We start from the raw sequence: 26,736 nt of genomic DNA, 5'->3' as shown, positions 1-26,736 counted from the left end.
GTCACTGGACTTGGCTATAAATAATCGGGCTCAATAAAGCTCAATCACAATAATTGAATTATTAACTTGGCGGTGACGAGGAGCTAATTAAAGTCTTTTGTGTAATGTTTCATGCTTTTATGCAGTTGCGAGATTCCGTCATGATACAATTACTTGAATGTTAATTGTAAATTGGTGGGCACTGATTCTATGCATCGAATTACTGAGATTGGAATAAAAAGGTGACTTGTATAGAAATGTTTCAAATTGGAGCTGACCGTTATACATACCTGGTCTCATTTTGACACATTTGTAGGAAAATTGATCTGGCATTTAGTGACTTTTATTAATTTCCAAATTCAATGTTTGAACTTGAACTGTTATGATTACGGAAACGAAAGTCGTACGCTTCTTTTATATTCGATCGTTCATTCTTATCTAAGACGTTTCCGATGAATCTGCCTAAGACGATCTACCAATAAAATTAACCGAATTCCCGGATATTAGAAAGTAATATTATAAAAATGAAAGAAGAGAATTCCATTAGAAAGGTTCGGAGCTTAGAGCGCATTAAATGAGATTCGCTGCAATGAGAAACGGGCATAAAGTGGAAGAAAGTGCATCGCGGAGGTGAGCTTCGGTTGCCCGGTGCAGCGTGGAACAGAATTGGAATTCCGTGGAGCGGATTGATTGGATGTTTTCGTAATTAGATATCTGTTGAATTTGATTCGAGTTCGCCAATAATGGGAATGCATCGTCGCGTGTTTCAGACGTATCCGTCGCCGTTGCCCGACGCACCGTCAGGAAAGGAACGATCCGTCTCGTCGCTGGTGGATCAGCTGTTGCTGGATATCTACGGGCTGCCAGACGGTGACAGGGGACGATCGGAAAGTGACTCGACAGCCTCGTCCCTGAAGGCGCGTCCGCAGCATCGGCAGCTGCAAAAGGCGCGTCTGCTATGGAAAAGTAAGAGTAACTCAATAAGAGATAGAAATGTCTATAACCACCGGGGAGCGTGGGCGTCTGATAAATGGGTTTACATCGGGGACATTTATTGTGGAAGCTTCTCATTGTCAAACCACGCCGGGCGATTATTTAGCGCGTAGAATTTCATAATATAGAGGGATCGAATGCGATTGTTATGGAACGGACGTAGATGGGACACCGCAGAAGCGTCTGCGAATTCTGCATTATCGTTTCCTTCACAATAATCCATTAACGAAAGCGACTACTCGCTATTACAGATAACGACGTTTCAGATTGTCACTCGACGTCGCGACAGGAAAATAGTTTGTTCTTCGATGCGAGTTCAGAATAGGTTCGTAACAATTCGACTGACAAAGCAACCGGAAAAATTCCGCAACGTCGAAGCGATTTATTTGACGAAGTAAAGATTGAAAAGTTAAGATGTACGACGCTGTAAGTACTACTGTTTCAATCTTCATGCGTCTCGTAATATCGATTGAATGCGGTGATGGAGGTTCGAAATCCATTCGAATTAGGCGAGGATACTTCGGCAGAAGCTGACGAGACAAGAGGCCGCGTTGCCCAGACAGACAAGCGACCTCGTCGACTTCAAGGCGAGAAGGTTCTTTGGCTTGGAGTGCTACTTTTTCCCCCTTTTTTTTCCACGGGAGAACCACTCCTTTTATTTCTATAGACGATGCCACTTCGTTGAACGTGCATAGGGAAAAATAGGGGTGAGGTCTCGTAGTCTGAAAGACAGTACATCTTTTCTTTTGTGCAACCTTGTAGACACGCCGTGACTTTCTTGATCAAAACGACCAAAAAATTAAATTTCCAAGAACATCGTAATTCATCGACAAAATGCATGCGCAAGTTCTGATAAATTCTGACGTAGGTCTTCTACTTAGTAGATCGAAATGGGTTAAGGGCGGAATAATCGTATCGGAACGACCCGGATTCCTTTCGCAGAATTAAGTATATTGAATTCTCGATGCTCCGTGAGACAAAGTCACAGGGCATTTCGCTAATCCCTGATGGCCCGTGTCGATATGAATACGCAATGCCGTGCGGACGTGCGTGGAGTGCGAAACGCCCGTTACAGAATCCCAGGGCCCGTCAAAGATTTCTCCGTGACGTTTTATATTCGCCGTAGATGTACCATTTCGCGGGGAGAGTTCTTCAATTTAAATTTTAACGCGGAAGTTAACGTAATTCAACTTAGTTAAGGCGGGCTTAGGCGGGCTCCCGGGAGCCGCGCGATTGAGAACATCTGGCCTCGTGTTCAGAATGATCAAAGGGAAATAGTGTCGGTACCCGGCAGTCTCTCTTCCGGGCTGGATCCCGGTGTACGTAGGGAGCATAAGTAACAGCGGGAAGAGTTGGAAAACTGCAATCTTGGGCCGAGTGTGTACACAGGGAGAGCCCTTTCGGGCCGTTATCAAGATTGCGGCTTCAATTCACGGACTCCTCGCGGTGTCCCGCCTTGTCTCGCCTAACCTGAGCTCGCATGAACGCGCCCCCTTCAATTCGAAAGTGTCGTCCGCAATCTCCTGCACACCCTGCGTACTCGTTGCATTTTGGATTCCGCATAATTCGCCCTCGGGAACATTGCTTCCCCGCCATTCTTCAAAGTTCTGCCAACCTCGTCGCGACAAAAATCGAACAGGACAATCTGAAAGAAACGTGACTTTCATAAATTTCTTTTAACAGCGTTTTCATAGTGCAATTTTCCGTTTATTAACAGCGATCGGTTCTTCTTCTGCAGGCACCAGCGAACTTCAAATTCTAATACGGAATTTACGAGACCATATCAATCATACCGGCAGCTTGCTGATCCGCCAGCTGCGACGGAAGGATTATCTCAGCATCAAGCGTGAAAAACAATGCGACATTATTACGGCGTACCTCCAAGCCTACAGCCGAAAACATAGTGAGTATAAATTAGCATATACTTAATAAACTGTCGCATCCTTCTATTCATGGGACTCGAGAGTCGATGCCCTCTCTCTCTCTGAATAAATCGAGGCCCAATATTGAACGGTTTCAAATCACTCGAATATTTTAATCCACAAAGAAATGAATGCAACTGGAACAACGCTTATTAAATCGTCAAATACACTTCAGTAATCAGAAATAATCACATCGATTTATACAATGCCAAAATGTTTCAATCGTGAAAGATGATTTTAAGCTTCCAGAGTGAATTGTCTAAATAGGAGGTTGTATATAAAATTTTAATTTCAAAGTGGCGGTTAGGAAAGAATGGAGAATGTTTTGTTGTTTATTGGAAGAATTTGCATTTTCTGATGGGAGAGTTACCTTAGGATGTTTTGCAGTTTCATTGTAACACTGTTTCCCGGTTTGAAGCCGCACGGTGCCACCACAATTTGCACTTTACAATTCTGCGAACCACTATGATTAGGACAGCAGGAAGTAGCGTACAAGAAACAGCAATGTTTTAACCACGGCCAGTTACTCTGAATAAACAATAGGCCCTCTCATAACACGGGAACGCAACGCGTCGCGTTGTCTTGTTCAATGGAACTTCGTGTTTCGTTTTCGTGAATAAAAAACGTCGCTCTGCAAAAGAAGCGATCTTTGTGCTGGCCGACGTTAAAAACCGCGATGCGATTTACAGTTCCGCCACCGCAGCCGGTTCCTTATTATTTACGTTATCGCTGTTTTGCATTCATAAATATGGAGTAACCGAAGCAGAAGTTCAACCGCGAGTGCTGAGACAGAGCCGAGTCATAGAAATGTCGTGTGCTCTAAAAATGTCAGACTATGAAATGAGATTTTTGCTTCATTATTTTAAAAAAATCTATTCCAACATTGCAACCTCATACATCGACTTACAGACTGAAATTCAGATAGAAATTAATTTATTCAGTTTTTAAGTCAGTTCAAGACAAAAAGACAATCAATCATCGTTAAAATGTTTATCTTAGCTTAAATTTGCAATGGAATTACACGAATACATGAATTGTAAAATGTATTCAATTTCATGTTTCGTTTCTGACGACTTATTTTCGTTGTTACTGAAAAGGGAGAGCAGGGTAACTTTAGGATGTTCTGGAGGTATATAAAAACGCAACAAAATTTTTGAAAATTTGACAAGATATAATTCATACTAAACTATGGAATTACCAAGGTTTGGGTTCGATTCACTGCACCGTTTAAGAATTATAGCAACATAAAGTTTGCACATTTTAACACGTCTTCTTATGGAGAATTCATAAAATTCCACTTTAAACCATATTTAAATCTTGAAAAAACGCAACTAGAGACTCCAGTTTTTTTATATGTAGTAAAAATTGTGTAATTAATTATGTTTAAAATTTATTAGGATTCGCTAAACAGTTACAGAGCAAAAAAATTATAAACTGTTACAAAACGTCAAATTTATCGTGTTGTCATCTCAATCAGAGGGTACAATTATTCGCAAAAGTCACTTACAATTTTTTATAATATGAAGACAATTTGATTAAAAAATAAATATAACATGAAATTCACTAATTAAACGAAAGCTTTTTAAATTAATCTATTTTCTTAATGCAAAATATACTCATGAATGGCTTTCATTGCCAATATATTGATGGGAATTTCGAATTTCTTGTACTTTTGTCTCCCATTGTACCTCCAGAACATCCTTAATTATTACTGTCCGGTTCAACGCGAGAAAATGTGCGATAATTTTAATTTTCGACGTGATTGTATAATGTTCAGCATGTCTCGTATCGGTTCGAAACGTTAAAATATTACGACCTGGCATGGCGTTTCAGTGTACTTCAAAGTGCGATAATAGTAGAATGGAGAATGACCCGTCAGTTTTGTGCATACTAAACCAGTACGTGAAAAATGTTTTACAATATTCCATTCCGACCAAATTAAAATTCTATTAAAAATTAAGAATTAACACAAGAAACAATGCAAAATGAGATTGTCATTTCGACGAAGTCCAAGAGACTGTGACAAGATCTTTTCTACAGATTCTACTCGGACAAGTTGGAAGGAACTACGAATAGAGATACCGCGAATTTGAAAAGGAAGAGAATTGTAATAATTGTATGAATCCTTCGGGAGCTCTGAGACAACTTCATAGAACCTCTAACAAAGACCAGGACTTTGCGAATTCATAAGCAGACCTCGGATATACTTTTAATAGTTCCAAGAGACCTTCAATTTGATGGGAGGGTCGTAGGCGGCCTCGGGAACCCCCTGGGAAGGACTTGACGAAGAGATCGGTTTTCCTCCGGAAAATTCAGAAGGACTTCGGCGGACGACCGGGAAGATCTCGGTTGTCCTCGAGAGACTTCCCAGGAGGACTTTACTCGGGGAACATGGTGATCCTTCAACATCTTCCTGAAGAAGATTCCTAGCTCCGCGGATACCTTAAGGGAAATTCATGGAAACTTTCTTGACCCATCCGAAACTCCGTGGAAATGTACTTCTGCTAAATATTTTTATAAAGGTGTCCCAAAAATGTTGTACTTCCTCGAAAAGGATGATTCCTGAGGTGATTTAAAGTAACTTTTTCCTTTGCGCAAATGTTTTCCGCGGCTGCGTTACGGAGTTATTAACGAAAAACACGGACCAATCAGAGCACAGGTCCCTCTGAGCGTGGCTTTGGCATTGGTCGAGCCAGAATCCGTCCGTAGTAACGGAGAACATTCTTGCAAAGGAAAAAGCTACTTCAAATAACTTCAGGAATCACCCTTATCAAGGAACTTTAACATTTGGTTCTTAATCACAATTGTTCAGTAATACTTTGTTTCTCATTATATTCAACTTCCGTCCCGTCGGTATTGTTCTCTAGTTTATGGTACCTATTTGCACTAAAGGTTTCACTGCGCACTAAATAAACGAATAAAAAGGAAATACCTACGTACCAAGTAGTCTGCAAGAATGTACTTTATGTCCGCCGTTCGCAAGGACGTTTCGGAATACAAACGGCAATCATAATTTTTCGAATGCGAGCTATGTCACCAGAATCATAAGCAAACGCGCGCGAGGCATAGTGAAACTGCGCGTCCCGGAAAGTTCAAAGTCACCGTTCGGCCTAGTTGTTTCGGAATGTTCTTACATAATCCCTCTACGAACTCTTGTCTTGAATTTTACAAAAATCTACATCTTAGAGAATCCAAAGACATCAGTAGAATGCGAAACAAATCCTCCGTACATTCCTTCCTTGAACAGTTTACTGGCTTTTTATTGGAATAACAAATTGGAACATAAGAAACTACAGTACGTGCATAAGAAAATTAGCAAGGGTTGAACAATTTTGATAGGGACCTTCCCTAAAGGTTGGGAGCTTAAATGTCGAGGCTCTCGCGGTCAGATGGTCGTTTTAGAACACTATGCGATGGGGACATTTTTCGTTGGCGATCGGTGTGCACTTTCGTAGCCACTCGAAAACCGAGCACTCTGTTTCGGAATCCCGTTATCGATACACTTGGGAAGGGAGGACTGGCGATATCGGTATCGCAAATACTCGTACCTGTGTCGTCACGGACACTTCCGGAAAACAAAAAGGCCTCCTTCACGTGCCAGCGGCTCGGTGATCAATAATTAGACTTTGCCGCGCGAGTACCGCGCCGACCACGCATGCCCCTGGTGCGGTACGCGCGGCCGAACCGCCGACGTTCCCCGTCATTGATAAACTTTTAATGATGTTGCGCCTGTGAAACGGAAATGCGGAACTTTCCTCAGATCTTCTCCATCACTTCGCCACCCGTATTTAGCACGATGAACCCCACGTCGCGACGCATCGCGAGACATTGCGTGACAGGGGCGCATGGTGGAACGACTGAGGAACATACTCTCGCACGCCCACAATAATATTCAGACACCCTTACGAGAACTTTAACTTTCAAGACTGGACCATGCGACTTCAATACTATTCGAGAAGTTGGAACAATTAGTTTGAAATGAAACAATTGCAGTGGATCAGATTTGCCGACGAAATTAACTACAAGGATTTACGTGGTAATTGTTTAAAGGAACTGAAAGACAACATGGCCGAAGTTCTTTTTGCGCCACGGTTACTTAACAACAGTTTAACTAACCTTCGACGTTTAAATATTTCGCACGATGTCCAAGGAAATTGGAGTTTCGTTCCACCGTGGGGCGTCGCGCATTCCACCCCCGAAGATATTCAACCCCTTCATCAAGGGGTTGCGCAACCAGGGAACAATTTTTTTCCACCGCTCGCCAGACCGTCCTGTCTCACGTCCGGACGATCCCAGACGATTCCAGACGTTTTTCTCGACGGTGTTTTTTTTATTTGTTTTTCCCGTCCACTTTTCGTTTCGGGCTTACCGAATCGTTAAACTTTTCACGACTTCCAGCGAGATTATTCTTATCGTCTTTCATAATCGACCATCGGTGTACAGCCGGGCTATAAAGTGGGTTTACCAGCTTGTGTAATTAGGGGTCGTTCACTTAAACGACTTTATCGCTCGATAAAGTATTTAGTGCTTCGGGAGCTTCGGGAGCTGTGAATGCCGGGCATTAAAGAATCAAGGAAATCGTTATGCGACGTCAAGCAGCCGTGCGTTTTCTTCTCTCGTTTACATAAATATGGCGACTTAATTGCTTTCGCCTTTGCAGGAATTAGAACGGGTACCGTGCTGATTATTAGGGGTGCAGAAGGTGGGATTCTTTGTGGATTTATGACAACGTTATTTTCCAGCCAACAAGTATCTTACAATTTTAATTTCCAGTTACGTTTTCTTGTGATCTTTTCATTAAATTGTGTAATTTTCTTGTGCATCATCATACTTTGTATATTTATAACAGTGTATGTTACACTTTCAGCTTTATTTTACAATTTTCATTCTCTGTTCGGTATCATTTTCGTACAGCAAATCGAAATTGTGCAATTTTCTTGTGCATCATCATCCTTTGTATATTTATAACAGTGTATGTATGTTACTTTCAGGTTTATTTTACAATTTGCATTCTCTGTTCGGTAACATTTTCGTACAGCAAATCGAAATTGTGCAATTATCTTGTCTCTAACCACCAGGAAATGACTTCTGGAATGATAAGAGTCATTTGTAAAAGCGGGTAATACGAACGGCAATTAAACGTTAATGTCGCGAGTAATTTCAACCTTTCAAAATTAGCGACCTCGATGGAAAAGATAAAAGTGATTGAAACGACCTCATACCATTTCGAAATGTCAAAAACAAATTCCATCCCTTCATTAATCTCCTCGACCGAACTAGCCATGTTAAAATTCGACAATAATGGAACATATTTTGATTGACTTATGAACATTCTCTAAAAGTTGTGATAGTTAGACTGCGGATCTTTATGCAAAATAAAAAATGTTTGCATTAATTGCCAGACACAGGAGCCATATAAAAATTTCATTCTTCTAATTTAACTGTCTTATTAAGGTGAAACTAATACACTGGTGGCTTTAAATCTTTATAATACCTCCACTGTTTTAAATCGTACGTGCCCATTGTTGTCATAAATGCATAAAATCCGCAGTCTAGTGATAGTATAATCCTCGACAGAAAAAATGATTCAGTTAAAATTTTTATTTACATCAATAGCCTGCCTACATGTTGGAAAGAAAGTAAAATACTTTAAAGATTAAAGCAGGCAATTATAATTTTGCTAGAAAATCAATACTTTCAACGGAGTGACTTACCAATATGTCTAACCGCATAAAAAAGGAAAATAATAGTTTTGAGGTAAGATAAGAAAGTAAATCACCGAGGCACCCCTCGCCACTTTATTTTCGATCTTCCTTTTCTTTTATTTCTCTGCAGGACAGTCTTTTCGAAACGTTCGTTCCGTTCAGGCGACGGGGATACTCGGAGGGTAATTTTTCATCCTTAGCTCCAGAAACTTATTGACCTCGCGCAATTTTTCAAACGCCTCTAAACTCCTCTCTCTCTCTCTCCCTCTCTGTCCTCTCTCTTTACCAGGAGTGCTTCAATAGTTCAGCGAAGCGTTCAAAATATTAAGTAACTGTTTCTGAGTCATTACCCCCGATGTGTCCGCCATCGTCCCGACAAAAACACGGTCTTACGAAATGAGCGTATCTGCTGAATAATATCTGCCCGGATTATGCGTTGATGATTACACCGTTTATCATAAAGCTCGCCGTTTACATAATACCAGAACTGATACTCCGGTGTTCGCATGAATGCAATGTTTACGTGCGCGTTATTTCCTCACCTACTTTATCGTCCATTTATTATTTCTTCTCACTGGACACGTTTATCTCTTATCTGAGCCATTAAAAATTACTGTATTCATCTCGCGCCGTTCTCCTCGTTTTCCGCTATTAAAGCCCAGGTGTACATGCAACTGTATAGTTTGTCCCGTGGAAATGCAATTAGGGGGTCCGCTGCACTATTTTTAGCACTCGCAGCCCTTTGCATTTGTACGACGACTCTAATATTCCAACTCGCGATGAATATGAATGAAGATAAATATGAATGTTATACGTCTTTATATTTTAAATTCTTTTTTCTATTTCGTCGACGGTTGACGTTTTTATTTTTCAAGCTTCCTCTTGCATAAATATGCTATTTGCTTTCTTAAAAAATTCCTTTCTGCGCTCCGCACATCCATTTGTAAGTTGCTCTGTAAAAAAAGGGACGAAGTAAGGCGCGAAATGTTTCGGTGACAAAGAGACCGGTCGGCAAAACTCGAATTTGGGGAAAGCTATGGTTCGCCGGATCGCTCGAATAGCCAGTCTGATTACCGTCTATTGAAATTCGAGCGCGCTGACCGCCAGTTGAGCGCGGAATCTGGAAATAAGGGATCGCGCGAAGCCTGCTGGATCAAAACGGATCGGATTGGATCGGATTCGCGAGGGAAAAGGGTCGCGTGTTTCAGAGACGGCTGGGAATATGTGATCCGGCGTTGTTGACATCGAAAACGGTAATTCTATCTGCAAACGGGTATCCTTTCCTCGCCTTTAATCAATATTCAACTACCCGCCGCTGTCACCATCCTCAAGATTGAACCAGATTCAAGGCGGAAGATGTCGATAATTCGCGATTTTTGTTTCCGTCCTCGTGCCCGGGATGAGCGTCGACGTTCCCTGCGAAACGTATCGCCGATCTCCTGGCATTGCTCCTAATTATTTCCGGCACCTGGCCACGCGAACGATAGTGTTTCGCTTATCGTCGACACTAATCAGCGGAAAATGAGACGGCGTCGTATCCCGCCTGCTTTCGGATACGTATTTATTCAGCGATAACGTTTACGAATATGGAAATCCTCCTCTGGCAATCCTTGGACTCGACCATCCACGATAATCAACGCGGATAATTTCTCGGACTGTTTCGAAGTCGTGAAAACGTACGCGAAAGCACATCGAATGAAAGAGATTTTTAATAAGTTCAGAAGAAACATTTTTAACCCTTTGCCTCGTGGCTTCTTTCGTGAGCACGGTAAACTCTTGCATAACTTGATAGAAAATTGTGTAAATTGACTGTGTTCTTTACTTTTTAAACAATTTAAATAATAATTTTACATTTTAATAAAATCTACAGATTTGGTACGTAAATTTTGGATTCAGGTTACCAGTGCGTTTTTTGTAACTTCTAAAAGAAGGAGTTTATGTTTTATGGATATTAGGTTTATATTATAATTAGGGGAGGGGGCGAATTTCGATCGTAGGGTGAAGAATGCTTGGCGGGGGGTATCGATTTCATCGGGTTGACCCTCGAGAGGTTAATCATCCGATAGCGACGCAGTTAATCCAATATCGGATCAACTCTTACCCACACCGAATTTTTCATTATAGGCCCTTAGAATCTGAACGTTACATTACCAAACGTTATGGTACGGTATGTCTAACGTAAAGGAAGGTTAGAATATGTTCATGAAATATATGTATAAATATTTGCCTCTGGCTTTATTGTGTACTCAGTTATGGACAGGATGTTTCATAACTCTCGCCCTACTTACCTCGTTTTCGAGCAATAAATATTGTCATGCTCACAAAAGTTTCAAAGCAAATTGAAATATCCAGAGTTGTACTTAAAGTGTAGAACATATAAATAAATGCATTTCTTGTAGTGCAACCAGTGCGAGATAGATCGCAGTTTTTAAGAAAAATTCGGAAATACGAAAAACAGGTCATACGAGCAACATAGTAAATTCTGAAACATCTTCTGCATTTTGTAACGTCGAATGAGCCGGTCTGTTCCACTGCTGCACGGAGTACTCTCTGAAAATAACAGTAAACCCGGAAAAATCTGACTCTTCTCAGGCAAAAATCCCTTTTTTTTTATTTCACGGTAAAAGTCACATTTTAAATCCAAATAAGTCTATTTCACTGCTATATATAGTATGTACAGTATGCTTTGGGATCTATACAAAATCGAGAAATCTGACTCTCTCAAGAAACAAGTAAACCTGCTCAACATAATCAGATCTAGTCACTTCGTTGTCCCGGCGCGGCGCACAGTGGGACCTTTCGTCCAAATCGGAGACAAAATCAAAGAACTTTCGATAGAAATGAGGTGGAGCGATGAAATTTTTTATAAATTAAAGCTGAAACTTTGCAGAATATGGGAAAAATAGGGAGATTATGGTACGAACGTTTTTTAACCTTGAGAAAATTCGTTAAACTTGCACAATTTCAAGAAAATTGTAGTTTTTCCAATACCACGCGCGGAAAATTTTTTTTTTGAACATGCTGTACTTCATTTCCCGTAGATTTTTTCACGCTGATTTCAAATCTGGTCTCAAAATTTTTCTACGACCTCAGGATATTGAAAAATCGATTTCTTGAAATTCTACATGTTTAACGAATTTTCTCAAGGTTAAAAACCGTTCGTACAGTAATCTGCCTATTTTTCCCATATTCTGCAAAGTTTCAGCTTTAATTTAAAAAAAATTTCATCGCTCTACCTCATTTCTATCGAAAGTTCTTTGATTTTGTCTCCGATTTGGACGGAAGGTTCCACTGTGCGGCGTCCCCAGCATCAAAATAAATCGTTCAAAGTCGCGATATTCACTTTCATCGTCGGAATTTTCTCGTTTCGCGTGTGCCGTGAAGGGCGCGCGTACACGCGTTCCATCCGCGAGCGTATCTGATGGCCTTAGTCTCCGTTGTTGCCGATTCTGACGACATTTCCGACTGACCCATAAAGGGACCGAGTCGATAAGTTCATCGATCCGTAGCGCTCGGCTTTGTTGTGTACGCGGATTAAAATCGACGGCTGCACCGCGATGACGGCGCGATAAAATCTTCTCTATCAGCCTGCCACCATGCCCTTCAACCCCTGAACCTTCCTCCCCGAAATATAAAACCCGAACTCTGACCATCCCAACAATTCAAGCATCCTCGAAACCCGAGACAAAAGAAGAAGAAGAAAAGGAAACCGAAGACAATCATAGAAAAGCGCAAACCTGAAGCATTCGTTAAGCCTCGAAGAAGGGGACGCTTGGGGAGAGGGAAGAAGCCGCAATTTCAGCCCCGGGTCGTCCATCGGCAAAAACGAAGAGTCCGCGGTACAAATTACACCAGAAAGCGACGAGAGGCCGCTGTTTTATTGGAAACAAGATTTTCCATTGAAATGCGGATAGTCTTGAAATCTCGTTAGATACGTGGCAGAAAAATTCTGAAGCGCGAGCTTTCCACCATCGTTGAACGTACTAGCAATGCAGCTTTGCTCGAAACGATTTTCCCATAAACCCGAAACGACAGGAATAATTGGCACGTCCAGTCATTTTCCTAGCTCGTTTCACTGTGACGTCGGCATGGCAGAGCCCGGTGAAAAAAAAGCGACGCGATTCGAGAGAACCACCCCTGGGTTCGCGGTGTTCTTGTTGGCAGTGTTCGACGGGACACGCGAGAACGCCACGGATACAAATTCTTCGCAGTGGGGTTGCTGGTGGTGTGGGTGGCTGCGCATGCGGCCATCCGGGAGTGGCTGATCGCTAAGGTAGCGGACGGTTCGTGGAACGGCTTCAGTGCCTATTGCAGGGTTCCACCAGACAGCTACCCCTACCGTGCTAGCTGCCCTTCGTGGTTATTATCAGTGTGGACGCACGCGCGGCTCCCTCTCGTCGTCGACGTAGTGGTCGCGTTCAGCTGACTCGACACGTATCAGCTCTGCTCGGCTTTGCTCTTCGAAGAACGGCCCCCGTTGCTAGCTCAGTTCTAGCGACCTACCATCCGATCAGGGCCTTCGCTAGCCTCTGCCAGGTCTTTTGAGCTTTCTCTCTCTCTCTCTCTCTTTCTGTCTCTGTCTTGCTTGCCTCCCATCGGTTCTTCTCGCCCACGCGTGCCTCCGTGTATCTGTGTTCGATCGTCCCCAACGGTCGGCCCTGCATGCGGAGAAGCAAAGTGTGCGAGACGAGTAGTACGCAGGGGTGGACGTGGTTCTCTGGTGAGTCCTCGTTGCCACAGATCGACGGGATGACGGCAGATGCGTAGTCCGGAGTGCGTTCCCGGGGACACGACGTCGACACCACGCTATCACGACGTCGATCCACGACCTGACAATGGTAAGGCCTCTCTTGGACGGCACCGGGGTCGTCAGGGATGATGTGTGTTTTGGTCGTCCATCCTTGACCGCGATCGGGAACGTTGAACGTCGTCGCTCGCCTCCAACGATCATAATGATATTCCTGGCTTACACACACGTACAGGCACGCACACATACATGTATGTACACACACACATATGTATGCGCACGGGTTCTTGAATTATACAGGAGCGTTGAATATTTAGAGGGTGGGGAATATTTAGAGCAACTGTTTAGGAGGGGTGCCATCCGGATGCCAACAGTCTTTACAAACGGGTCGTTCTATTCTGTAGCATTTCCGACGTGACTGCTTCGAGGACTTGGGAAATCAATGCCTTGCCCCCGAATTGGATTAGATAAATCGAAACGCGGTCACACTGTGTTTTAATACCTGCTGCGACCGATTTATAGTGAATACGCGTGCCCGTGAAGTTACTGTGATGCACGAGTGCTCGACGACGTGGGCTCTGGCGACCATATGCAACCCTCGCGGACCGTCCTTCCCGAAAATCCGATCTGCACGATCTTCTGTATCTAGTCGTTTTAGAATTCAACCCTCTGCCGTTCCGTGTTTCGACGTCGGGAGACGCGTGCCGAAATTGTTCGAATTTCTGCGGGAAATTTTTTCACATTGCTGTCGATCGCTGCAGAATAATTTCAAATTCGCTGTCCTGAAATTCAATCGGTGCACGATGCTTGATTTCTATTCGGGTTTTGTTTCGCGAATTTTTCGAGTATCGAGAAACGTGATCTCCGAGGGGCAAACTTAGCACGCCATGCGTCACACGAACCATCGAACGGCCGATTATCTTGAATCGGTATTGGGAGCGTGGATTTCTTCGCAAGATCGATCGCATATGTTACATCAGCTCCACATTACGTACCTCGTAACAGGTGGTACCTCTGCACAGACACTGTTAAGAAAAAATGAAGTGGGGGTTGGTTCATTTGTTGTCAACAACCCGGACGTCACGAGGGTGTATCCATTTCCACGGAAACAGTTACTCTTCTGCAGGCGACTTTTCCAAAGCGAAGAAATTCATCCCTTTCGTTGCTATTCCGTAGTTTTCTTCAACATTGCTGATGGGGAATCGTGCTTGTTGTGTATATTGTTATTTATCTCGTGGAACATCGTTTTTGTCCCCTTTTTGTGGGTAGTGTGAAACAGCAAGGCTGGAGACATTGCAGACTTGTAATTAATTCGATGCTGTGGATTTTATTAATGTGCGCGGATCTAGAAGAAATATACTCTGATCGAAATTGTTTATGCAACGTTATGTTTGAATATTTTTTATTGAATATTGATTATGAAGTATAGCGCTATCGTCTCTAACCATGATGGAATCACACACACCTAAAATAATATCAGAACAGTTCGAGCACCACGAAGGGAAAAGATAATATTCTCGAGGGTGTTCGAACTTTCTTTTTACTCCGTGTCTTTATGTGTCTCAAACATTTATTTCCATTTATGTATATGTACAAACACAATCTATGTGCGTATATTCTCCATAAATGTTGATGTATTCGTAAATATAATTGCAGAACCATAATCATTGATCATCGCACAACACAAAGTTGTTTAAAAAAGAAACTAAACGTGGGCACGCGGGTTCCTGGTTATTGATATTGGAGTTCTGAATGCGAATTTCCCCCCCCCCCCAATATCGAAATAATTCACATTTACTCAAGAAAAGTAGTTAGCATTATAAAATTGAGTTCCATTATTGATTTCTGCTAATCGTGAGCACTACAGGTACAATAACATTGTAGATAGCAGAAAGTTCATAGTACGTCTGCATTGATCACGAATCTCATTCAAATCATCCGAAACAATGTTGATATTTCCGCAACGAAGTTAGTTTTCATTATAAAATTCAGTTCTACTATCGTAAGCACTCGAGTCGTTTCATGAAAGAGTGGTGCAGTTGAAAACAACTAATTATTGGATATCGAGGAATTCAGTAAAAGTTCTAACGCTGTACTATCGAAGAATGATAGCCACGATAATATTACATTATAATTAAAATTCGCTTACACCACTTTTACATTGAATCGCTCATATACAGGGTGTTTTCGAAATAAAAGTCACAAACCGGTGAATCTATGTATATGAAAAACAAGACGAGAAGGAAGAATAATGTTTTTTCGTTTAAGGTTTCGCTTTCGAGGAAAATGAGTTTGAAGGTCCGTTGGGTTCGCGTGCGCTGGTTTCGCAGGAAGTAGAACCGGTAGGTCATGATCAGACATATCAGCGGAGTCCTATCTACAATAATAGTGCGCGTACTCGCTGAATTCTCAAACTCGATTTTCTCGACAACAAAGCCTTAAACGAAAACATTCTTCAACGATCACTAGACAGCGGATCTTTGTACACAATAAAAATTGTCCAAGCCTAAATAAACATGAGCATTCTTTTTTTAATCGTCTCGGAAATTTTTGTATTCGGCCTATTGATCTTTGCCGCGAGCACATAGAATCCGCAGTTTATTGATCACGAATTTCGAATGGTCCTTTCAATCGCGAGCGAGGCGCGTCAGAATGCCGAACGAAAGTTTCTCGTTCGATGCGAGCGCGTCGCAGAGGAGACTGAGCCCGTCGAAATTTCAGACACGCGATAAAAATGCGTCTCGCGCGAAAAAAGCATCGGAACGCGGCACAATCGAGCACGATTTCGAGAAACTGAACGCAACGGCGACGGATGATGAATCACGAAAACGGTTGAAAGGCGGCTGTACGCAGTGCAACAAGAGGCGGGAGAGGTGAAAGTGACGATGAAGAAGAAAGAGTGGCGTTCCTAATTGGAGAATGAGCGGATTTTTCAACTCCCTCAAAAACTTGGCGTCAGGAGCCGCGTACGCTGCCAGCTCTGCCTCGAAGTACGAAGAATTCGAAGGTGAACGAAATTATTTCAGAATCCCTCGTTGCACGTGTATCGTACTTCCGTTTCCAATTCTCCGCGGGCCGCGTCGTTCAATTCTTTGCTTAGCTCACCTGCACGAAGCAATTTTCTACCGCCAACCTGTCTTCGGTCTGAAAAGCTTACCATTGCTTTCGCGGAGAACGTTTAATTCGATTGCCGTAGATCTTCCGTTTGTATGGGTTTGCCGTGCGAACTTGAGGCCCAAAGCGTAGATAAGAGGATTCACTGGGGAAACGAGGGTCTTCGACTGTCTGATAGTCAATTACAGTCAATGGACACTGCGATCATTCATCGGGACCAATCAAACTGTTTCGAGAAAGTCTCGTCGCAATGTTGGAACGGTATTCTTCGCCATGGGAGACCATACATGCACGTGATCTTCCGAATGTGAATCGGAGACCTCAAGTTTGCCGAGTAAAACCATATAATTCGGTTTTAACTGAGCAGAATGCAATTACTTCTGCGGAATTTCCTACAAACTATGAAGGAAGTGTTTATAGAATAGTTTACAGGGAGAAGAATTACTCACCAATATCAAGTTGAAAGTGATTTAAGAAGTTCGTTGAAGTTTTGATTAACAGAAATGTGATCTGCATTTTTATTAAATGAAATATACTCCGTCAAATGCACCGATAATGTAATTTTCTTTCTTTTATGGTCTGCTTCGAGGAAATAGAACAGAGAGTATATCCGCGAATAAAACGAGATCATGAAAATCGTGGAGCAACAGAAGAATCGGAATAAATTACGATTTGTTTGAGCGGCTCCAATCATCTTCACCGAACTTTGCATGTTCTTGAATTAATGCATGTTAATGTAAAGTATTGTAAGTAAATGTATTACTAAACTGTTTGTCTTCTATGACCTCATCCATATGCATGAATTTAGGGCGATGAAAAGCTGCGACAGCGCCGATGACGAGTCTTCTTTCAAACTTGAGTACTTTCGCCGAAAAATTGATCGGATCTACACCGTGCGAGAAATTTTGCATGCATAGTTCTTCATCCTTTCCGCATATTTGTGTCACTTTAGTTATGATTAGACTGCGGATCTTTATGCAAAATAAAAAATGTCAGCGTCGATTCTAAGACACACAGATTAAATAAAAATTTCTTTCATGTTTTAATTATTTTATTAAAATGAAACCGATACGTTGATGTTCTTAAATTTTTAAAATATATGTCCGCTTCTTTAAATTGTACTACTTATTTTTGTTATAAATGCATAAAATCCGCAGTCTAGTTATTATAGTCCCCATTTTCAATGCTAAATTCTTCAACTAAATGACCATAGAAGGTCGGGAATTTCATTCAACAAATGTTAGAACACGCGGAAACGTGTAATGAGCGAATTCGTCAGTTGATTAATCCCTCTTAATTTAAGCAATGTTGCGTTGTTGCAGTGGGAACACTATTAGCGATTGCACAGCGGAATCGATACCGTGCAAATATTTATTCTCCCCCCTTACGTGACAGGTGAAAAGTAATTGATGGTATAGAGAGTAACAAAATATCTAGCATTACAGCACGATAGCCAACTTCATAAAAACGCGATCGCTTCTCCGTGTTTTCTTTTGTGCGGTACGTGGCTGTATTTTATCAGACAATCCCAGTTCGAATGGAATCGGACGCCTGGGAGTAGAGTCGAACAACAAAAGGGTAGCGGGCATCAATTCACGTTGTATTTCTAATGCGCTCGGATAGATAGGTCATGAGTTTACCTTATTCCGACAGAGTTGTAAAATTTATGAGGGGCGAGTGCGCACTTCAGCTCGCTGACGCGGAATAGTACGTGGGTAATGAACTCGTTGTGTACGGCCAAATTGCCGTTGAATACAGCTTCTGAAGATATTGTATATGATAATTACGCCTCGTCTAGCTACAACTATCCACTCTCCTGCCGGACGAGCATTATCGCTTGAACGAGCTAATAATTATCGTCGCTACGGAAAAATCTAATCGGACAATTTCCGTTCTATTACAGAACGACACGGTTTTCATGCAAACAACCATTTTATATTAGAATATACATACTACACTATGAAAAGGGTCAACATTCTTTACTTCACCCTGGTTAATTAGCACACTATTTGATGAAAAATATACAATGTGTAAACATTTTCTGGAGGAAGACGACACTCGACGGAATCGCAGAAATTATTTATTCGAACTAGGGCGGTGGTATTATTTAAGTGAACTCTCTTTACGCAGAAGTGCCCTTCGTATTTTGAGTGTCGGTACTCGTTACACATCTGACTCGACGGTTTAAAGCAGCTAATTAAGTTTCCGTATCGACAGCGACATAACCGTCGTCGATAAACGCACTAATGAACTCGACGAACGACGGACCGTTTCATTTCGTTCAAACACACGCACGTTCTTGTTATTTGTTTGATGTTCCCTTGAACGCCGGTTTTGACAATAAAACTTGGACGTTCCGATCGAAGTGGATCCACCGTCGACTGTGTTTGCTTAACGAAGTGGCTGCTGACCGTTCGCGACCGCCGATTCGTTTATTTACGATCTTATTTACGATCATTTGCATTCAACATTTTGCAATTAACAGGCTCTGTCAGAGCCGCGGAACATTCTTCAACACAGTAATAATTAAAAATTGGTTTCAGTGAAGGAAACTATACATAGACGCAAAGCCGTTCAAAAATTAGATGTTCCAATCCGGTAACGAGTGTTCTGTGTTGTCGAATGCTCGGCCGATTTGAATAAAATTTCGAACGAAAGCTCTTGCCTTGCTCACCGTGCGAATTTGTGAAATTTGCAGTCGAAGACACGAAGATGAGATTCAGCCTGACGCCGCAGCCGGGAGAAAGTGGTTTCATACAATGGCTGGACGCGATGAAAATGGTCGCCAGGTTGCAGGGAGGCATACCACCGGAGTTTCGGAAGAAGGTGAGTGAAAAGCTCGGCTGACCCGTGTACCTGATTCGTTTCCGTATCCTCATCTCGAAATGTTTGTCGCAGTTATGGCTGACACTGGCGGAACGTCATCTGGAGCAGCGCGGCGTAGATTGGAAGCAGGCTGAAAAGGTCTGCTTCAACGAGTGGAGCAATCCTGACGATGAAGAGCTCGGTATACAGATCGTTAAAGTAAGACTGGGAAACGTACATCTCCTTTTTGCAATACTGTGCGACGGCGCTCGGACGAATTTCGTGATTATTTCGTTGGCAACGTTCGAGGATACTCGATAAATACTTGACGAAAAGAAAAATTCGTGTGTTCGCACGTTACCTACGACTACTCCATAGCTTTTCAAATATCTACGACTGCATACATTTCTGCAGAATAAAAATTTTTCAACAATAACTTTATTCACGTCCAGTAACACAATCTAATCATTTCTCTTGGGATTGCTATGTAAAAATAGCTTTCAAAACTGCCTTCGGCTGTAGCACCATTCAGAACCCAGCTAATTGCTTCATAAATTGCTCGGCTTTAAGTGAGAGAAATGGAATTTAATTTCTGCGCGAATCTTCGCGGAAGCCAAATAATAGATAGAATTGATAGAAATATGAATTCGAATTTCTTTTTGATGTGAAGAATTATTTGCATAATTTAAATACGTACGAGTGTCTGTAACTCTCTTCACGCAGTTAGATAGTGCTGCATAAATTCGTTACGTAACGAAGAGCTATCGACTTATTTAATTCGCATCGTATTCTCGACGTTTCAGCCGACAGGATGGTTGCATGAAATATTACACTTCGTAATCGTGAAGAATCTCTGTGAGAGATGAAAAATTCTTAGAATAATGCGGACGGTCATCCACCGCAATAAGTGACAAAGAAATGGCAATGGACAATCAATTATTTCTTTTAATGAATGCTGGAGGCTGTTAAACTGAACATTCCTCGCGGAATTATGGAAAATTGTTTGTTTATCGATCCAGAATCTGCGATTACGATTCGATTAAGGCTACGATTTAGTATCTTTAAAAATATGTTCGAGAGAATTCATAAGTAATAGTTTTAGACAAGGTCCACCAACTCAGGGTTCATAGAATATTATTGTCACTATGCAGGCTATTATAATATCGAACATGCGCTAAAAAATACGAACGTGAATCTCGAAGAAAAAATCTACAAGTTCATAAAAATGAAGCCATGACGAAATCGTCAAAAGCGTCCACTCCGGGAGCATTAAACAATAAATTCCGAAAGATTCAGTCCAAGACCGAGCTGGATATCTCTTCTTGCATAACTGGTCCAGAAAAATGATCGTGACGCAATTCCGGCCGACATCGCTCGGCGGTATCGCGTCTGGAACGGTCTCGGTCTTCGACGTATATAATTACAAGCAATTAAATTTCGATCATTAATCACTTCGACGCCAGGCAATTAAATGTCGCCGATGAGCCTTTCAATTAGCTTGGTCGCGCGACGAACGACGAACGACCTTTAACGAACGGCCGAACGTCGGGCGACGTCGTTTTTCGCGTGCGCGAGGAGGTCGAAAATTTCTAGAATTTTCTGGCGCGAGAACCCGAAAATGTCGGGACGGGTCGGGGAGACGTCGGATCAAAACGGGTCATGTTTCCGAAAATTTCAGGATTCTCGAATATATGGAGATTCCCAAGAATATTCCGGATTCCCAAGCATATTGGGAGTTCTCGAATATATCTGGATCCCCTATTTGGGATTTTGGAATACAGGGTGTCCCAAAATTCCTTCAACAGCCGGAAATGGAAGACAAAAATGTTATCCGCGGCTTTGTTTAGAAGTTATTAACGAAAAACACGGACTAATCAGAGCGCCAACTGTCTATTGGCCGACTGTGCCAACTCGCGTCTAGGTCGCGCTGTGATTGGTCCGTGTTTTTCGTTAATAACTCCTAAATAAAGCCGCGTATTACATTTTCGCAAAGGAAAATGTTGCTTCAAATGATCTCGGGAACCTGCCATTTTCGGCTGTTGAAGGAATTTTGGGACACCCTGTATGAATATTGGGATTCCCGATATGTTTAAGAATCCTATTAATTTCCGAGGATCCGTCCCGGCCATCGGTACCCGAGATTTTCGGGTTCCCTCTCGTTATGTAAATTGAACCGTGCACTTCTGTAATCGAGTCTGGTTGCCGGGCCCTTTCAGGATTTACACAGGACAGGCTGCAGTCTATTTTGCGGCGCAGCTGGCAGAGACAATCAAGCGGTGCTCCGTCGAGTTCTGCTTGGCTTCGCTCGATGGAACAAGTCCGTCGGCTATTGCCAAGGCCTGAACGTGCTCGCCGCCCTCGTTCTGCAAGTTATGGATCGCGCCGAGTCCGCCGCGGTGAAGGTGATGATCTACTTGATAGAAGGTGTTCTGCCCGAGGGCTATTTCGCGGACAATCTACGCGGCCTCTCCGTCGACATGGCGGTGTTTCGTGATCTCCTGAGGACCAGGCTGCCCAAGCTCTCGAAACACCTCGAGGCGCTGCAGAACGACGCGAAGGACAAGGCGACAGGTTATTCCTTTTCGAGCAAGTTCCTGCAATTTGTTTTCTGTTGGGCCGGCCAATGCTTCGGGTTTTGTGGTACACACGTTTCTGGCAGCGCTCGACCTTCTGCGATCCATCTCGAGCTTTTTTGCTCTTCTGTATGGATAGGGTATTTCTTGAATGAACTTGATCTTGGGGAACGAAAGAAATAGCAAGTCAAATCATTGTTTACAATTGCTAGACCAGCGAAACCAGAAACGTGTGTATTTTTGGATGCAGCTTATACGAGCAGTGTATAAGATAAATATGATAATAAATTTTTAAATGTTTTCAGCGCAGCGGTTTGATCGTTTAATTTACAGACGCGATTCAAATAAATCTTGGAAAAGATCCAAACTAGGATCGAAACGTTGATTTTTTTTTACAATTAGCAAAGTTGCTTTATAATTCGTAATAAACGATCGAACCGTTGCGCCGAAAACATTTAAAAATTTAGTGTATAAGATGTTCCACCAGGAAAATCTGAAGTGATTCATTTCCCGGCTCAAACATTTTTATGCCACTGTCAAAAGTGATTCGGTTATTAATCCGTTGTCTTTTTAGGCAGCAGTTACGAGCCACCCCTGACGAATGTGTTCACGATGCAATGGTTCCTCACCCTCTTTTGCCACTGTTTACCTCAGGAAGCTGTCCTTCGAGTCTGGGATTTGATATTCCTCGAAGGTGATGAGATTCTTCTTAGAACTGCTTTGACCATCTGGGAAGGATTATCAGAGTAGGTGCCATCTTTCACTTAACGTTTAACTACGCCTATAAGTGATTCTGTTGGTTACGCCATCATGTTAATTGAATTCATCAAATTGCTTTTTGTGTGATAGAAATGCTGTTGGAAGCATGAATTGTTCTTCGCTTGATTGAAAAATAATAGATTACTCGTTTGTACAGTGACTGGTTTTCTTTCTTAATTTTCTCTATTTGTTCAATACTGTAATAATCATTCGTTTACAGTCGTATCATGACCGTCACATCGGCCGATGAGTTTTACAGCATAATGGGCGTCCTAACTAGAGAGATGCTAGAGTTCACAGACACGAATAATCTCATCAAGGTTCGTTAAAGGTCTACATAGACATTAGCAACGTGGAGCGTTGCCAAAATAAATGTTCAAGTCATATCTGCATCGAATATTCACTTCAAAAATCCACCATCTGAACTTACCGATTGATTAAGCATTATGTGCATAAATATAATATTGTTAAAATTCACGAATGTATAAAAGTAGTCGATTGTTACTCTTGTCTTTAAAATTCATGTCGCAAAGTCTCGAACGTTTAGTTTGCAAGCGATCTCGGCGCAGAATGCAGTGTTCGTCGGCTGTGTATTGAATCGGAGTTATTTATGCGTAGAATATAGTCAGCATGGGACCTTTGCAAGGTGTAACAGGTTTAAGGGAGAAGCACAGATACAATATCACACCGTGGGCAAGAAAACTCAGCGACGACGACGACAGCGATACAGAAGAGGATGAAAGGTTGGCCGTGGCTGCTGCGATGTTCAGCATGGCGCAACGTCTGAAAAAAGGTAAAAAGAACCGTAGACCGATGAAAGTACGTTGCCCGTTGTAACAATGGTGTTCTGACGATATCATTCTGTTTTGTGCCGGTGACACGCAAGACATGCTTGTAGATCGTATACCTCAAACAATCGGCGCGCTACAGGCAATGGCGCCCAGCAGCGATCGAGAACGCCTCGCTTTGGACATTAGCACATTGAAGCAGCAGTATGCTAAGCTACGGGAACGTCAACGACAAGCACACATCATACTATCTGGTAAATGCTCATTTTCACCAGAGTTCTCGTTCATTCTTTAGGGTTCACTTAATCGCTTAAAAGTCGCTGATCGTTGTTTTCGAAATGGCTATCGCGCGTTCAAAGAAACAGGAAGAAAACATATACAGGGTTGCCCAAACATCACTAGATCATTTAAAGCTCGAATTCGTTTGGAATTTTTTAAAAGTAAGTGGATGATTTTTAAAATGGTCTAGTGGCTCTTGGACTACCTTGTATTTGGCTGATAAGCTAAATCCAAGCATAGGTTGTTGGATTTTTGTGTTTGTTGAGAAGAGAGCGTTAATGTTAAGGCTGTGAATGTGTGTGCTTAAAATAGAAGCAGAGCAAAAATGCATAAATTCTTTCTTGACGCAGCTGCATGTGCAAGGCAGACCATGGTACCACCTCCTACTTCTCAGGCCATGAATCATCTTTTAGTGGGCAAAAATGCGCTCGTGAGCGCGAAGAATCGACCCTTGAGTCTACCTTCTGGTACTGCACAGGCGAAGACACGACCTACACCTTTAAGTCAGAATCGAAGGGACAGACAGGGCATTACATTGCATTGGAAGGACACGATGAAAGCGAAGCAGAAAGCTGCGAATGCATCAGGTTCGTGGTTCTCCCTGAACGATTTGACAGAGGTCGATAATACTTTCTTAATCTTAATATTTTCGATTATACACTCCATAGCATCAACATTATCTATGACTGAATTGCTAACATGAGATCTTCAGAATATAATACAGTAATTATTGCAATCGATTAGTCGAAATCTGAACGACTGAAAAGTAGGCGATTGTAAAAGAGATCAGATTTTTGTTGACGATTGCATTCATAAATATAAAATATAACTTAAGTTTATGTGTTCAAAGTGAAGGTATGTTCACTACTAAAATACAATCAGAAGTTCAGGAACCTGATTACTTCAATGATACGTAAAATTAATATAAATGCACTGTATTATTCTACAGTGCATATACAAAATTATTTTTCAATGTGCTGGAGCAAAAGGCAAAAATGATAACATTTTTAAGACAACGAATATAACTGTATTTAATTTAGTATTTTATTTATTTAAAAACTGCATTCGTGAATTGTGCATTAGCTGCTGGTAAGGAAATAGCATCGGAAGGTGGTAAAACAGAAATCTGTACTACCCCTTCTATTGGCAAGCTATATCGTCTGATGGTTTGTGTTACTGTCTACCGATAACGAAGTTCCCTGTATAAATATTGAAGTAGAAATTCCTTAGATAACATAGCGTTAATTGCTGGCTTAGTCGTGCCACTGACGAGATACTATTAAAGACTGCCAGCCCCTGTGTTATTCAGCGGGACAGTAACCGGGCGCGACGGGCGCGGGGATAACGTGGAACTTACAGTGAACTGAAATACCACATCGCTAAAAGTTCTACCAACGACGAGATACTCGTCAAGTAGAAGAAGAATGATATAGTATTTACCCATTCTGTAATTGCCTTATAATACTATCACCGACGAAATACTATCCCGTCTCTTTACCTAAATAGAACCAGACGATACATGACATTGTTCACGCCCGGGGCAAATCAGCTTGGATAATACATATATTTTGATCTGAAGGAAGGTAAAATTGCAAAATGTTGTGAAACACGATAGGTATAGGGATAGAATTTATTGAAAAATCAACATATTCATTAAATGTGCAGCTATTAGCTCGATATTATCTTTTATTCATAAGACACTAAAAGTTCTTACGAATAGAGGATAATACCGATTGCCCAGGTCTCACCACGAGGAGGTTGCTGCACGAGAGACCCGAAAGAGAGTCAGAACGAATGCAATATTCCTTCCGGCTCCCTTTCTTACAACGACAGACTTAATACTAAATTACGCAAGTATGTCGAGTAATTATTGCGGGGCAAAAGGTGTGAATCGGAGAAGAAGTCTCCGATCCACGGGGGATTAAAGGCAAATCAGGCAGAAGGCTCTGATTCTTTCAAAGTGAGAAACAAGAGCGAACCAGAGCAGACGGCTCTGGTTCGAAGGTGACGCGGCGCGTACAATGCTTGCAGTGCAGCTCCGGTCAGAGCAGATACCCGACGTGTCCTCACCAAGAGGAATGGACAGTGAGAAGTGTTCAAACGTAACACCATCTCTCTGCCAACTACCTGCCACCAGGCAACGCAATGCATTGAGATGACGTGGGTAGGATGACGAACAGAGAATTTCTCTGCCAACTACCTGCCACCAGGCAACGCAAAGCATTGAGGTAACGTGGGTAGGATTACGAACAGAGAGAATGGCAATACGAGTGAACAGGTCTCAATGAACCACCCCTCTCAATGTATCGACGCCGAATACCGGCTCCAATCGGTCTGGTACATACAAGCAAGGTCCGACACAGCCAATTATTGAAAAATTTATTATTTCCAGCTGGTTAATGTTTATAACAATTCTATTTGACAGCGATGTCCACAAGCAATCCCTTGGCTATCTGACCACCTAATTTTTTTGGTTAAAGTGGCTAATAGTTTTCGTGATACGTAATAACTTTTAAACCATAACATTCGCACGCATTAATTTATTCGATACAATTCACAGATAAATTTATTATATCTGGCTGTTTAATGTTTATAACAATTCCTTTTTCTAACGATGTTAACGAGCACTCCCTTGACCACCTTGCCATCTAAATTTTTCGTAAAAATAGACAATAAAACTCGAAATATAGAATAACTTTTAAACCATGAACATTCGCACGCATTAATTTATTCAAAAAAGTAAAGTCTTTTCAAAATATTTCTGTCCAGATCGATTCTTGGAACATTTATGTATAAAAAAGTGAAAGGTAATAATTCTCGTTTATGAAATGTTTTGAAATTACAAACTGAGGTGTCTCGTATAAAATTTGAAATAGGAATTGTTGATTTTCCTAAAAAATTATGCTTCAATAATATATTTCTAGGAATTCTTTGTCCTTGAGTTTTGCTTTTAATATTGAAATCAACATCGTCTGAAATATCTGCTCGGTACAGAATGTAACAATTCATGATGATCAATATGGTTCCGTGACGATTTGCCTTCTCACCGACGAGAATCTCCTCAGTAGCCTT

At 41.9% G+C, this 26,736-nt stretch overlaps 1 protein-coding gene across 10 annotated transcripts in view; it reads left to right on the top strand.

The window, feature by feature from the left end:
• LOC143208013 (uncharacterized) overlaps positions 1-26,736 on the top strand; it is a 36,939-nt gene that overhangs the window by 1,528 nt on the left and 8,675 nt on the right. For 2 of the 10 annotated variants that reach the window (XM_076422025.1, XM_076422020.1), the window contains exons 2-11: positions 750-945; positions 2,711-2,875; positions 19,159-19,286; positions 19,359-19,484; positions 21,482-21,855; positions 22,417-22,584; positions 22,818-22,917; positions 23,216-23,390; positions 23,484-23,639; positions 24,015-24,251. In XM_076422025.1, the coding sequence (XP_076278140.1) occupies positions 750-945; positions 2,711-2,875; positions 19,159-19,286; positions 19,359-19,484; positions 21,482-21,855; positions 22,417-22,584; positions 22,818-22,917; positions 23,216-23,390; positions 23,484-23,639; positions 24,015-24,251 (1,825 nt within the window). Of the gene's footprint in view, positions 1-749; positions 946-2,710; positions 2,876-12,765; positions 13,438-16,067; positions 16,354-19,158; positions 19,287-19,358; positions 19,485-21,481; positions 21,856-22,412; positions 22,585-22,817; positions 22,918-23,215; positions 23,391-23,483; positions 23,640-24,014; positions 24,252-26,736 lie in introns of those variants that run through there. The other 8 variants (XM_076422023.1, XM_076422021.1, XM_076422024.1 and 5 more) reach the window with 8 other exon arrangements.

This window comes from Lasioglossum baleicum, chromosome 4 (assembly GCF_051020765.1).
Source record: "Lasioglossum baleicum chromosome 4, iyLasBale1, whole genome shotgun sequence".
Taxonomy (NCBI): Eukaryota; Metazoa; Arthropoda; class Insecta; order Hymenoptera; family Halictidae; genus Lasioglossum; species Lasioglossum baleicum.
Note: the sequence above shows the minus strand (reverse complement) of the source record. Positions and strands in the feature narration are given on the sequence as shown.